The sequence below is a fragment of the Pseudochaenichthys georgianus genome, chromosome 1, assembly GCF_902827115.2.
Source record: "Pseudochaenichthys georgianus chromosome 1, fPseGeo1.2, whole genome shotgun sequence".
NCBI classification, from domain to species: Eukaryota; Metazoa; Chordata; class Actinopteri; order Perciformes; family Channichthyidae; genus Pseudochaenichthys; species Pseudochaenichthys georgianus.
In genome coordinates, this window is record NC_047503.1 from 21,736,729 (window position 1) to 21,753,113 (window position 16,385).

The window sequence follows — 16,385 nt, forward strand, 5'->3', positions numbered from 1 at the left end:
AGCCATGCTAATAATGTTTATAATAAACCAAACCGTTTGTAAATCAGTCAAGATTTCAGCGAGTTAAGAGTATTTTTCTGCGGATCACTCACCTTACAACAGCTACCATAACGCAAATCAGAGTAACTGTTGACTGTAGCAAGATGGCGGCCGGTCAGCTACGCTGGAAAATCTCCCATGAGCCATCTAGATGTTTATATATATCTATGAGCAGAAGAGGTGGGGAGAGGCGGGGCTATTGCGCAATCACTATCAGTGATCTGAAAATGTTCGGATAGGGCGCACACACGGAGCCGTTTGACCCCCCAGAGAGTTGCGTATGCCTTTCTATCCACCTTGGGACCCGTTATCGTTTCCTCAGTCGTTTAGTGCCGTATTCGGTCGTCCTCGTGTGGCCGAACGGTCTATATGACACTAAACAGTAACGCAAACGACCGAATTCGTCCTCGTGTGGCCGCAGCCTTAATGTGCTTTACCACAGCAGCAGTGGTTCCCAACCCAGAAACCCTTGCAAAGGGAATTCTAAACATGGTGTCCACCCTGTTATTTCAAACATTTAAAAAGTATTTGCATGTAATAAATAAGTTAGGATTAGAAGTACAAAACATATCTAACCTTCACACATTAAAAGTGAGTTTTTGACACAAAATATTGGCTGTTTTTTTATCTCTGCGGCAATTACATTATCATTCTCAAAAGAGATTCAGATTTAAGATTCAGAATCAGCTCTGTCAAGAGTCATTTGTTTGACCTTGTTTACAAATGTGTGCTATTGTTATTATATTTGCAGAGTTGCTTTGATGTCCCCACACTGTGAGGTGTAACTTACATTAAATTGGGAATCTATTATAATGTATTATATACCAAGGATGAGACCAAATCAGTGCAGATTACAATAAAAAAAGAATGTGTTGGTTTGGTTTTCCGGAAATGTTTTCTATTGCAACAGAACCCTGTTTGATTCATTTATAAAGCACAGTTTCTCCTTTCTTTATAATAATAATTAATAATTCCTTACATTTATTATAGCGCTTTTCCAGTGCTCAAAGCGCTTTACAAATACTTTTTATACATGCAATGGTCGCTGTGGACAATACCCACAGGAGCAAGTTCAGGTGAAGTGTCTTGCCCAAGGACACAACGGCTTTACAGACGCAGCAGCGGCGGGTATCACCCCTTGATCTGATGATCATTGCACAGCGCACTGCACCACACCGTCCATCTTCACGCCTCAAAGTCATCGAGGCGCTTTTACAAGTACACATTGATATTATACATGTACTGTGGACATTACCCACAGGAGCAAATCCGGGTGAAGTGTCTTGCCAAAGGACACAACGGCCTGACGCAGTGGCGGCAGGAGCGGGTTTCAAACTGGAGTTCCCCAGCACCCCCCTTGATCTGATGATCAGATGCACAGACCACTGCGCCACCCATCCCACTCTAATTATATTAGAACACATACAAGTAAATTGACATTTCAGGGAAGTGCTTCTTATTAACATGTAAGTTTAAGTGCAATACAGTCTCAACACAACTCGATTATTATGTGCCTTATTTAATAGTTACTCGCTGAGCCCTTGTATTGTATTGCTTTATGTTTAATACATATGCCACATAGTTACGTGTTTGGCTCATTTTTCTATGTTATACCTTTGTTAACATTGCAAGATAGAACGATTGTGCTGCATTCAGGTGATAGCGCAATCTGTTGGAAGACTTAGCTCCCAACTCAAACAATTCAAGTGAGTCCCCCCTAATTCCGAACATCATCTGGGAAACAGAAATCAATGGGTTGTTTAAGTGCTTTAAGTAATATAATACAACATGTCGTCTTTGTAGTTCCCAAGTTTGTTCCACATTAGGAGGACTTTACGTCAGACTTCCAGACCATCTGTGGTGTATACTGTAATAATATTACTTTTTTCGGTAACGGAGTAGTGTAACGCGCTACTTTTATAATTCAGTAATCACACTACAGTTACTAACATTGCCCCGACACACGTTGCTTCGTTACTTAGGCTACTAAAATCAGTCATAATCAAACCTCAACAAACACCTGCAAAGAACACATGCTAAGGTGAAGCTATTTGTTGTTTTGTTTATATCAAGTAGTCTGTTCTTCTTCTTCTTGTTTTCTGGTTGTTGCCTGTTTTGAATGACGAATACACACTATCGCCGCCTGCTGGTAAGGAGAGTTATTGCCACTCACGCATGCGCAGTTCGTACGTGCTCGGCTGAAGTCTTGGCGGTGTGCTCCAGTCTGGTTCCAGTGCAACACATGGCCGACGCAACAGCGTGAGCAGAGATAGACTGCGCAAAATATACAGATAGCAGGAGACAGAGGACAGCCACGGTCAGATAGGAAAACATTCAGGAGCTAACTGGATCAGTCTTATGCGACAATGGAAACTGAACTAAAGAGAACATTTGAAACTTTAGCAGTCTGCGTGATCTGCCTGCAGGGAGGGGCGGGCCGGCCCTGTGACTAAAGTAACGAGTTACAAATGTAGAGAGTAACGAAGTAGTGTAATATATTACTTTTTTTAAAGTAATATGTAATATATTACTTTTTTTTAGTAACGACCCCATCTCTGGGTGTATAGTAGTAAATCACTAGCCTCAGCCATTTCAGTTTTTCATGTTATTGTGTCCACACCCTTTAAATATACTTAGTGCTGTCAGAGTACTAGTGACGGATGATCTTGCTAATCTGATTGAGTGCTTCTATGCACAAATGTGCGTATTTGTAAGTGCATGTGTGTGTCAAGCAGTTCTCCTCGGGGCAGTGTGTACTTCCAGTTTCTCTCTCGCCTTTATGCAAGAGTGTTGTTTCCTTGACAACCTTTTCCCAGATGCTGCAATCACCATGGGGATGGTGCTGCTAAATGAGGCTGCCACCTCCAAGGGAGATGTTGGCAAGAGGAGAAGTAAGTATAGCAAAGTTTTAGTTTTTTTACATTCTTTTCTTATGTCCTTTTGTGTGTGTGTTGAGTTTGTTGTGTGTTTTATGAAGTGTGGCGGGTGTTATAACTATTCAGGTATGTTATTTCTTCTTGCTGCATCCAATGTGTATGCATTGAAATATGTGTTTGAAGAGGTAGTTCTGGAGTTGGAGAGGTTAATGAGTTACACATTCACCCACAGATATTATTCATATATGTGTTTACTAATTAAAATGTCCTATAGTCACATTCAAGAGGTATTAACAAGAAAATGCATTCGGCTGCTGTTTGCAGTTTGGCCTCTGTGATGTCTTGTGATCTAACTGCTACATTCAAAGAGGAAACGATTATCCGCTCTGGAACTTATCTGTCAGACTTACTGCGAGTGCTGAGAGGATTTTCCTTCTTCAAGATTTGACTTGCACTCACCAACCTAATAAGCACTTATTTCTTTACAAGGCCCCTTTGCTGCAACCCTTGATCGAAAGAAAATAAAATGTCATCACCTGTCTTCCCACCCGCTCCAGGCTATACTGAATAAGACAGATGTCTTTAGAGCTGCCTCTGATGCTTTGTGCTCACGATACTGTGCTTTGTCGAAAGACGTCCTAGTTTCTGAGTGTACTGTAATTCATGCCTTGACACTTGAAAGTAGGCACACGGAAATACTATTTAAGAACCTGTAATAAGATGCACTTTCTATATGGGTTCAAAAATTACACCGTAGTGTTCGAATTCTTCACATGCTACTTTGAGGTGATTTGATTTCTGTTTATTACTAATGAAAGAGCAAAGAAAACTCTGGAATGTGTGCTATTACAAATATCAAGAGTTCTCTTTAACAGGTTTGCTAATGTGGGTGCAGGCGTGCGTAAACAAGTACTCACGCACACAAACCATGTTTAACTGAACCATCATTGCAGTGCTTTCATTAGTGTGAGGTGTATTCACATGCTGTCAATGATATAACTGCCTCTGAAATCACAACTTCCTAAGTTAGATGTGCTTAGTGTATCTTGATGCTTAATAAACTTTAACTAGCAGATAGTTTTATGTAGGGATGTCAGAATATTCTGGTTTCTAATTGACCTCTAAATTATTTTGTTTGTATGAAATTAGTCAAGTTATTATATCGACCATTTACAGTTGGTTATCTAATACGCTCAGATTGACTGCTGGTGCTTTAACATCACAGCCTTTGAATGTATTCTGATGAACAGATCAAAGTTGTAATTAATATTCACAAATACCACCTGCACAGAGAGTGCTGGGAGAATCATAGAAATCAAACTAAATTATTATATAGCTAAAAAAACACCTGATTTATTATAAATAGTGATGCAACTACTAACCAACCACATTTTGAGAGCTTTAAGGTTACATTCAGTGGATTCCAACAAGCTTATTTATTTATCAAGGCCTCAAAATTAAGTAATGACTCGCATCTAAATTAGCTCTAAGGGTGTTTCTCAATGTCGTGGACGCTTCCTCGGTAGGACAAGTCCCTCCGAGTCAGGTCCTTCAGAAGCGATGCAAGAATCCTTCCTAGCCTTGGAAATTGAAGAATGGTGGAACAGGCTAACAGGTGTGCTTCATATGCGAGGCCCCGCCTTAAATGGAGCGCAATTTCCTCCAAAGATTTGGAAATTGGTCCGTGCGCAAAGCATAGTGGGGATTTTAAGACCGCGGAGGATACACATGTGCAGCCTCGAAATTTCCCGCAACGAAAGACGCCGGCCTCAGTAGAATTCCAAGCATCCTGGACATTGGAACAGTCCTTCGGTGGGACTCGATGACGTAGCATCCTTGAAATAGTGGCTCTGGAGCAGTTTCCTCGACATTGAGAAACACCCTAACCCCCTAAACTCACCAGGAGCGTCTGCGCTGCGTTACGGCCGCGCTGCGTTACGGCCGCGCTGCGTTACGGCCGCGCTGCGTTACGGCCGCGCTGCGTTACGGCCGCGCCGCGGCGTTCGCAAAGATCGCGGCCACTCTAGTCAATGGGTGCTATTCCACCAGACGCTGCGCCGCGGCTCGAAGCGTCCCGGAAGCTCCTCGCCGCAAGGAATTTCTATAATATAGGATGAATCCTATTTTTGACGCGGCGCAGGCAGGAAGTGATGAAAATCACCTTGTTGTCTGCTTTGCTGGTTGAGGGGGTGCACCCAAAACCGGCTCCTTCTCCTCCCCCCCACCACCGTCTTTCAAGTAGGAGAATACATGCCAGCCTTCTCCTCCGGTTTACAGGCACTGTAAATTATATATATACAATAATTATATTTACCACTAAAATACAGCAACACATCTTTGATTCATGTCGTTTATAACTGGAATAGTACAATAAACACGATTTAAACAGACACAAACATAAACCAGTTAACTACGTAGCCTACTTACTTGTAGAAGTACAAATGTCCAGAAAATATTCCAAAATCAACAACAACTGCGAGGCTGCACACACGACGCTCCGCTTCCGCAACGTTTTGAAACGTGCCTGGTGTGTTAGGTTGCAGGAGGAGGTCGCAGCGTGGCGCTCCTGGTGCGTTTAGGGGGTAAGGCTCCCTTTCAGCTGAACCTTGAGGCCTTTATGTGACTCTTACTCAGAAAGTAGTAAGAATACTTGTTCAATGTTCAATTGGGAACAATGTATTTAAAACCATAGGTACATAATAAATGTAATCATCATGCTAATCACAAGGATTGACACATTGTCATGCACATAAAGTAATGAAAAATACTCACCAGCACTTAAGGCAGCAGATCAGCTCTTCAGATGAAAATGATTAAAATCCATCTTGTGCAGAAGCTCATAAACATATGCATATTATGTGTTGTTTGTCAAGAGTTAATTATCTCTACTCTTTTCATTTTGTTTGTTCTCCTTTTTCAAAATGTCACTCACTAACTGTTATTCTACGCACGAAATTTGTATTATTATTATTCCGCCGGTATTTTGGCCCTCTTCTCCTCCCGCATTGAACATCGCAGAAACTCCGTTCAAACATCAAAACCTTCAGCTCGGTCGGGAATCGATGGCTATTACGTTTCTCATTCATAACTTTCATAATTCCAGAGATACATCCCATAATACATCACATTTTTAACATTGAAGTCAATGGAGGAAATCTTCAGACTTCAACTAATCTACATGCGATTCAACTGCTAACTGTTCATTCATACTTTCACTCAGAAACCTCATTCCAACTTTAAAATGTTACACATCTTTCTAACATTATTCGTCTAACAATACTTTTAAATCTGATTCTTACTTTTAGAGATATTAACATTTGTTCAGACCTTGTTTTAGAGGTTTTCTTCACATTTTAACATTAATTAGAGTGCGTGATGTCACAGCTAGAGGGTAAGAAATCTTGAAATGTGCCTTCATATATTTTTTTAAAACTGCCATAATTCCCAAACCCTACAATCCTGGGACATAATTGTTCATGATAAACGTAGGAAAACATCTCGTAGCTTGAAAAATGACAAATAATTAAGCAAAAAATAATTCAACAAAATGCCTCTTGAGGGCATGAAGTGACAAAAACGTTCAAAATTCCTCCATTGAAGCCCATTGTAATTTCAGGCAGATATTTCCTCACGGTAGCAGCCGCACACCTTTAGTTAAACTGCCAAAAAGGCCACATTATTAACCCGAAACTATACAAAAATTAAACTTCAGATACTCAACTTCCTTGACATGCTTCACGTTTTGAAATGTCACAGATATCTGTTACGGTTCTTCCACAAAACGTTCACATGTAAGAGGTTCATCTGTCATTCAGAACAATGGAAACCTGTGATCTCTACAGAGCTCGTTAGCTCAAATATAAACACCTGTGTAATGGAACACGATGATGTCATCACTCCAACTGACATGCAGCAGACTTCAACAGTCCAGCTGTGAAGACATCTTCGGGACAGTTTTGAGATTTATTCAAATGCAGTTGTCATGGCAACACAATGCTCACCTTGAAACACGGTTTTCTCATAGCTTCAGTGAAAATACTCCAAACAGCCCAGAACTTCACAGGTTTGACAACGATGCAGCCATCAATGCATCTAAGCGTAGTATGGGGTGTCATCAAATGCCGTTGCCATGGCGACAGACCACTCACCATGAAACACGATGAAGGCTGTAATTCCAATCGACACGGTCCAATCGTCCCCCAATCTTCACTTGTATATCACCGGTCCATGCCTTAACAGCTCTACGCCAAATCTGAGATCTCACCATATGCCGTTTCCATGGAAAAGCATCCCTCGCCATAAAACATGATGTCGCTATAACTCCTATGTAAATGTTCAAAAAGTGCTCAAACTTCACATATGTGCCAACAGTCCAGCCGTGAAGACATCTATGGGACAGTTTTGAGATTTCTTCAAATGCCTTTGCCATGGCAACACAATGCTCGCCATGAAACACGGTTTTCTCATAACTTCAGTGAAACTGCTCCAAACGCCCCAAAACTTCACAGGTTTGGTAACAATGCAGCCATCAACGCATCTAAACGTATTATGGGGTGTCATCAAATGCCGTTGGCATGGGGACAGATTATTCGCCATCAAGTTAGTTCAGAAGTTTGCAGTTCAAATATTCTGCTGCTTTTCCAAGCCTTTTTACTTTCTTTTCTTCTCTCAACACACATTCAAGCCCCCAGTGTTCATGTATCATTTCAATCTAAATTCTTCACTTTCTTCTTACACATTTCATTTCAATCTAAATGCTTCACTTTCTTCTTACACATTACATTTCAGCATAGCAGTTTAGAGTCACATTTTCAGCATAAAGCATTCCCACTAGCAATTTCTTCAGGAATTGCATTCTCTAGTTTATAATGTTCTCTTAACTACAGCTGTTTTTATTCATTCAAAATATGAATCATACATTTTATTTGTAGTGTGTTTTCTTCACCCAAAGCCCCATTAAACAGGATACTAAATTAAAAAAGCAGAACATAAGGCAGGAGAATGCACAAAATTCCAAGCACAGGCACTGGTAGCTAAACATATGTAACTGGTGTTATTCAGAGTATGTTTAAAAAATGTGTGTTTCCTAAAAACTAAGGAGTATGGGTGCATTCCTAAACTGTTCAGGCAGAGCAATCCGAAGTCAGGGGCCACTGCAGCAGAAGGCTCTGTCCTTGTTCCCGTTGCTTGAGAGGAGAATGATTATATATGCAAACCTGACTGAGTCAGTCCAGCACAATGCCCAATCAGCCACAGAAACAGTGAGTGGTAGATTTGCACTTCACTGATTACACTGAAGGTGAGTCTCAGAAACAAACGTATTCTGTACCTGTTTTACACTGAAGCTGAATCCTTTTGATATCACAACATGATGAAAGAATCTTGTTTGAAGCACAAATTGGCATCCTAAGCTTCTTGAAGTTTGGGGTGGGGTTTTGGAGGCAAAGTGTGGCAATGAAGCTGCAACCAATGTGGGCGTTAGCCATTGATAGACATTGACAGATGGTTCAACCAAAAAAATGCCAATGCAAAACAATTACAACTGTTTTTTGTTGTTACTCTTATGTTCAAGTTAAAATTATATAATAACTACCCTCTAGTTTTTTTTTTTATTGGAACTATAGTTAATAATTTAAAGGTGTAAAAACGTTTTGGGGGGGAAATTGTATTCTAATTACATTAGAATTAATTAATTAATTAATTGTCTATTACAGTCAGATAACATAATTATCCACTGTCTTCACTATAGGGAATATAATGAGTGAATTTAATTCCATTTTCTATTTAGAAATATGTGTTTCGGGGCCATAAATAATAAAATGACAACAGGATTGTGAGGTTGTGAATGCATAATAAATGTGTGAACTTAGTTAAAACAATATTGGATGATAGTAATTTTTGAATGTCGTGGACTGAGATAAATCATGAGAACACCATGAACGTAGACAGCTTTCGAACACAACAGAAGGGTTAAGTGTGATCACTAGTTGCCAAAGTTGTGGATTTGATTACATACATTTACAGACACAGAAGTAGAAATGTCATATCATTTGAAAATGCTACATTTGCTGTCATTTCTTGTATACACCAATACAAATGTACATATTTTGTGATTTAGATTATTCCTGATGAGTCTGGTGTGGAAGTGATGAGCACAGTTAGATCATTAGAAATATGGGAGGTGGTCCTTTAACCACACTAATGACAAATGATTGCTTTCAACCTTTTCCTTTGCTGCCCAAGCAGAGTTTCTGCATAATCTCTAGATTATGATAAGGGGACTTAGATATTAGATGGCCCATACTGATAATTACCTCAAACACGGAGATAGAGTTACACACAAGTGGATTTTAATTAGAGAGGGTGTGATGAAAAAGCAACTCCAGAAGCCCTTCAATTGCCTCTAAGGGACCACAAAATCATGCACACACACATGAGTACACACACTTATAAAATCTAGAGGCAAGATTATCAAGTTTTTGTTCTACTTCCTCTTTGAAATGTCAAAGCTTGGCAATTAAAATGGTAATTACTTTATAACTACCTCAAGACTTGTTCCAGTCTGAAAGAAGAACACTCACACGTGATCGACATAGATCTTAGACATGCAGGAAAACGTGCTCCCATAATGTCACCTGTTTAAGGCTTACATATCACATGTTCACAGGACTCATCTATTATGCTCCTTTTATCCTCTACCTCACTCTAACTTGCCCTTTCCATTCCTTCTCTTCTTACGTGAAGAAAAGTCTATTTAACCTCTTTCTATGTTTAAATTCCACCTGCTAATTCAAAAACATGGAAGAAAACACATCATGCATATTGAATTTCACCGCAGTGCAAGCATACTAATGCTTACACAAACCTGTTACGTAAAGCAAACACAGTATCCAGACAGAAGATTGAATGGAATAAACCGTGTTATATCCCACACACCACGGTCACTGCGGTAACAGTCTCACACACACACATGGACACACAAATTAAATAAATGAATTATAAAGCAACATAGCGTCTGTCAGTAATATCGAAGGGGATTAGGTGTGAATGGTAGTATAATCACTGAATGTGGGTGTTAAATCCTTGGCATATAGCTTCCATACTGCCGAGTGCAGCCACAGGAAGTTATCTTCTGCTTCCATGGGCATATGCAAATCACAGCGCACACACTCTTTCTCAGCAAGGGAGTTACTGAACTAGTAAATTAAGTTACAAAACGACTACATTTGCAATAGTATTGGCTCTGGGGGGGAGTTAGCCCTAACCCTTGATTTACACAAAAGCTACGTGAAAGTGAATACAAGTGAAACATGAAGCCGGGTTTTGGGGGTTAAAATAAAGTGTCAGGAAAAGTGAAAAGACAAATTAGAGTAGATGGTTATAAAGCAAGTCTGTGACTGCAAAAATTACCATATCTCCTTTATAATATAACATAATGGAAACTTGGAGAAGTCTAAATTAAATCCATGATGACCCCAAAATAACCTGAGGCTGAGACACTTAATGCTTCTTGAAACCGGTTAATAATCAAAAGAATAAACTGTGAAGAACCATTTAGCCTTCCAATATCTCTTCATATTTGTCCTCTTAATGAGGCAGGCTTAACCTAATATGTTTATTGGCTTCCCGGGAAATGTACATTTATTTCTTACCATGCCAATATATCAGGATTTGAATTGAGCCAAGTCATTCAGTCAAAAGAGGGATTACCACCTTTGTCACTGAGGGAAATCATTCAGTTTAAACAACTTGTCATTTTGCCAAGGTCATAAATCATGTTCATTAGCGTGCTTAGCGCGTGTGTGTATCGGGAGTGTCATTATCCATGGAAGCATACTGAGATACCTCTCAGTCATAACTGATGAGCTGTGGGAAATACATCCCACTATACTTAATGAAGATACACAGACGTTCTGTCGCTCACGTAATCCCCCGCACATATGTAGATGTGGCAACTCAGGGAACACGGGGCCACAAGGGCTCTCCCTGGAGACACTCAAATATGCAGTGCTCTCAATCAAGACCCTAAGACAATGTCACACACACACACTCACACACATACTGATTTGTATTACAATACTCGTCAGGACATTGTCTTGAATTAGTTTTCAGGGTAACCTGTGTTCAACCCCCAATATGACCTCTCAAAATGTAAAGTGAAGAATGACCATTCATAATACTTTACCCTTGTGGTTGATTAGTCCTAATAAGACTAGCCGTATAAGTAAGTAAACACATACACTGATTGCTGAGTGGGTCTCCTGTGTGTTTATGTACAGTAAGTAAATGTGTGTGCCTGTGATCAATACATTAGGAGTTGAATGTCATTTACACACACACACACACAAACCAGGGTTTCCGTTAGCCGGTAATTACCGTTTTTCAGCTGGTAAAATGTATTAAAAACCGGTAAATTCAAAACCTGCCGGTCAAAATATCCGGTAATAATTAGGGATGCTCCGATCGATCGGCCGCCGGTCATTATCGGCCGATATTCACTCTTAATAGTTTGATCGGTGCTCTCTATAAAGGCCGATCAGGAGAGCTGGAACTGATCGATATGGACATAAACGCGAGTGAAGTATAACCGGACGCTAGAGAGAGATAAGATCAGCTGCTGAGTCTGACGGAGACACGCAGCTCTGCATGATCACCTGAAGCCCCTCCCACTGTTAAGCGAGCTACGTGAGATACAGATTGGCTTTCAGGAGAGAGAGAGGGAGAGAGAGAGGATCTGTTTCTCCCGTGTTATTATTCAAAGTTGATGTAAACTTTCGAATAATGTACTTTATCTACTATAAGTAGTTTGTTTGAAAAATGAATCTGAACTTTCGATGTGTTACGATTATAAACTGAAGCAATATAAAAATGAGCCCCATGAACTCATATCCGGTCATAGTCCGGTAATTACCTGCTAACGGAAACTCTGCTACACAATTCTTATTATTGAAACATGACCGGTAAGTTTCAAATTTGTACGGTAAAATAAATTATTTCCGGACACTTGACCGGCAAGAAAAGATCCTAGCGGAAACCCTGACACACACATACATACACACAGTACAGCCCCTGAGTTGTGTGAGCATGTTTGTGTATGTGTGTATGCAATGATTGATATGTTTCATTGTAAATGCTAGATTTAAGTTTAAAGAACAAGAAAAGAGAACAGTCTTGTTGGAGCTGACACTGAACAATGACACACACACACACACGCACGCACACACACACACACACACAGAGCGAGAACGAGAACAAGCCCATATCTCACTATTTAGGCTCCAGGAGAGGTCCTCTTCCTAATCCCTGATTAACAATATCAGTCGGTGGTGACAGTTTAATTTAACATAGTGCCTCTCAAGGATTAGCTGCTACATGAGGGTGTGTGAGTTTGTGCACACGCCCACACACAGCCACTTACAATTCCTCTGCAGATTAAAGATCATGCTTATGTATATTTCACTTTAGAATAGCCACTGAGGAAATAAGATGATAATACTTGCAAAAACTATTTTCTGCAGCACAGCGGGGTTGATAAGGAGAAAGGGGCAACGTCACATAGGTTGAGGGATTGCCTAATAAAGGTAAATATTAAAAGTTTTTGGCGTGATGAGGAGCAAAAGTTTATGTTTTGGATATCGTTTACACCAGCATACTATTTATCCCCCACCCTTAGGCTGCCCTAGGGCCTAACAAAACTCTGCAACTGACCCACATTTACCACAGAGGACAGCTTTTTAAAAACAATTAAAGCCATTGCATTTATTTACATACAGACATGACAATAAAACAGTGTGAGTTCTCCCCTGGAACAGGAGCTTTTAAACTCTTCCTACCCCAGATAGGTGCTCCTTGTTTAGCAATTCATACAACAACACAGGTAACACATACAAACGTAACAAATGTCAAATGTGAATTTGTCTCATCATTTGGTCGTGTCTATATAGGTCCTTTGTTGGTGATTATGTGTCTGTTTGTGTGTGTGTGAACATGAAGATACGAGGATGCTTTCAGTGTGTACCATGTCTAAACCCTGCAAGCAAATTCAATTTGAACTGAGATCAAACGGAGAGAATGTCGTCAGCAGTTATAATGAGCATGAAGTGATTTAAATGGTTGCCTTTAGCCAGTATTCAATATTTCTCACAGGCCATTGTCTAATAAATATTATGAATATATCAGGTTGTCTGCAGGACCAGTGAACGGTTGGGAATATATTTAAATTAGAAATCATCAAGTGTAGTTATAAAAACGTTGTTACATAACTGTTAGAGATCAAGACACCATTTCTTTATGTCGGTTTTTTAAACTTGAAACTCTATTAACTGTGTGTGTGTGTGTGTGTGTGTGTGTGTGTGTGTGTGTGTGTGTGTGTGTGTGTGTGTGTGTGTGTGTGTGTGTGTGTGTGTGTGTGTGTGTGTGTGTGGGTGTGTGCACACGCGTGTGTGCGTGTGTGTGTGTTTCTCTTTCCAGTCATCTGCCTGGTTGGCCTTGGCCTGGTGGTGTTTTTCTTCAGCTTCCTGCTGTCCATTTTCAGGTCCAAGTACCATGGGTACCCCTACAGGTAACTATAGCAACCATACAGTACCACTGTACAGATGCTCACACAAGTTTCACCCAACTTACTCAAACACAATATACAATGAATCTTAAAGTCACTAAAGTTGACAGGAAATCGCTGGGAAGTTATTGCAGACGCAGGGCAAACATCCAGGCCAAAAGCGGATCCATCCATTCACATTATTTCATTGATCCGTAGACAGCTGTTCGATTGGAAAAACCGCCTACAAAATTACAAGCCACAGCGCCATTGTGTTTTTTCTCGAGAGCAATGTGCCAAAACTTCAACTGAGATTTGCAGTCTGACTTTGTTGCACTGAATATTAGAAATCATGGATGTTTTTCTTAGGTCATCATACAGTAAATGTGTTCAGATACTAAAGCGCTTCAGCTTAGTGAGCTAGAACAGCAGCAATTTGGTTCCACTTTGAACTAAAGGTCACCACTACATAAAATAAGATTTAATGTGTGACAGAAAACACTCTACAAGTCCTCAGAGCCTGGGTCCAATTAATCGCCAATGAAGCAGCTGTATGATATTACAGCAACACCAGAACGGCTCCAGCTTCACTTCTGGAGCTGGAAGCGATTTGTGATTTTGCGGTCACTTTACCGAGGCATATAATTTACTATCCTGGGGGCTTTAATCCTATTGTGGCTTGGAATTGGACCCAATTACACTGTGCCACCTCAGCGGAGGGGCTTAAAGTTCAATGATTGTTGTTGAGTGACTTTGATAGTGAGTTAAGTTTTGGTATGAAACTGGTATTGCCTTATCTTCGGTTCATAAACTAGTTTTCTTCCAAATATCCCAGATGACTGTCATGTGTTGACAATACGGGGGTCGTCAATTACAGCACATCAATTTAACCCTAAGATTATTAATAATTTGTTACTTCATCAGGAATCATTGAGTTATAATCACAAGACACTAAGATATCCTCTAGTTTACACTAGCAATTCATTGGAAATGATTTATTAGAATTGTACCGATCGAAGAACACCTTAATGGTTCTTATAATGGCCAAATTACAGCATTAATTTCAGGAAACCTTTGGGAAATTATTTAAAATTTAGAGGCTCATAAATTGAAACATAAAACCTTCAGTATTTGAGTTATGAATGATTTGAGAGAGCCTCTTTCTTCTTTGCTGCTTGATACTGAATGTATCCAAACAGAATATTAAATGAGATTTTTTGAGCAGCTAAGTTGTGGCTGTTTTTTGAGATAATAAAATCCGGTTTAAAACCCAGAAGTACTTTTATTAAATATTGTTTCATATGAAACATTAAATATGTGGTCAGTTTAGCAACACAAACTATAATAAGCTGTCAGCATCATCTCAGAATTGTAAAGACAGGTCTTCAGGAAGCATTTATTTTAGCAATTTGCCTGATTACATGATTCTAGAAACAGTCATCTACATTAGCCACAGTTTTTAGTTTGTTATGGTAGCCTCTGCAGGAAAAAATAACTCCCTATTATCTTCTTGTTTCTCCTCTCTTCTCCCTTTAATCCTCTGTCTATTAGCTTCCTTATTAAGTGAAGAAGAAACCTGAAGAGGAGGTCAGAGAATGGTGAGCATTCGGTAGTTGAAGAGACAAGGAGTTGAAGATACTTGAAGAGGAGGCAGCATCAATATTCAATCTGGAGTTTCTTTTTTTAGTGTGTTCCTCCTACCATCACATCTGCAAGTTGAAAACAAAATAAATTATTAATTCTTACACTGGAACATCAAGGTGTTTGACATGTCTTTGTATTTTGTCTTTTTTATCTTTTAGTTGTTGAATATCCTGTGTGAGTAGATAATACCTGTGTCTGTGGAATGCTGTTTTTTATCCATATATTCGATGTTATTTATAAAACCTGTGTTGCCGGTCAAAAGAAGCAGCAGGTTGGAAAGATGTGATGGAAGTTGAACAGAGGGACAGATAATTAAAGTTCCTTTGATTAGTTATTAGAATGGCTTATTACCAGTTACAAAGTGACACTCTTTTCATGGTGCGGCTAGTTTTAAATTGATAAAGCTAAAATATGAATGTCATTTATCACACAGGTCCAAGCTACTTCTCTATTATACTGCATGTTTACACCTTTTGGTCTTAGACTTTACATTTTTCGGACCTGGACCAAGTTATTTTCCCGTCTTCAGCCTATACTTGTTTTGTATGAGAGTTCATTAGGCATCTACATTTACTTGCATTTGGGACCGAATGTCAAAGGAAATACATTTTCTCAAAGTTGTGAATGTTAAACAAGTCTTATTTTTCTTTGCACTAAATGAACATTTACTTTTTCCCCTCACAGACACTGATCTTAAATCCCTTAATACAAAATAGTAGCTCATGAGCTGAGTTTACAGAAGGCCAAAAGCAAGTGATGTAACCTTTCTTGCAGAATGTGAGAAGCATAGGTCATTTAGAGAATACATACATTTCTAATGCTATCACTTGTGGACTGCCCACTAAAACACTGAGTGGGCTGGAGCATTGAAACCATTTATGTAACCCTTCTTTGCGTGGGCTGTTGCAGAAATGTATCTGCAGATAGACCGGTTTTGCAAAATGTAATACAAATATTCTCTTTCAGACCCAATTTTGAGTGAACTGTAATAAAACTGCAAAGCCCTTTCAGATTGTGCTCCTTGTCTTGCTGTTTCATACAGTAATTCATCGGGAAATAATTATCCTTTTTTAAAAAGCAAAATATTCAGTTGGCTATTGAACTGTTAAATAGTGTGTTTGATTGTGCCACTACATACAGGAAATAAAAGGAAGACAAAGGTTGCCAAGAGCTCCCTCCTATTTTTCTGCAGAGAAATTATATATAATTAGGATGACAACATTCAACAATATAGTAATAAACATAGCCCCCTTGTAAGAGATGAGAAATAAGTATAGGTTGTAGCACCT

The 16,385-nt window shown here is 39.5% G+C and overlaps 1 protein-coding gene across 1 annotated transcript in view; it reads left to right on the top strand.

Moving 5' to 3' along the window:
• tusc3 (tumor suppressor candidate 3) overlaps nucleotides 1–16,106 on the top strand; it is a 139,124-nt gene extending 123,018 nt beyond the window's left edge. The window contains exons 8-10 of the mRNA XM_034077137.1: nucleotides 2,856–2,930; nucleotides 13,386–13,476; nucleotides 15,004–16,106. Coding sequence (XP_033933028.1) covers nucleotides 2,856–2,930; nucleotides 13,386–13,476; nucleotides 15,004–15,019 — 182 coding nt within the window. The 3' untranslated portion in view covers nucleotides 15,020–16,106. The remainder of the gene's footprint in view (nucleotides 1–2,855; nucleotides 2,931–13,385; nucleotides 13,477–15,003) is intronic.
• The last annotated feature ends 279 nt before the right edge of the window (nucleotides 16,107–16,385 follow it).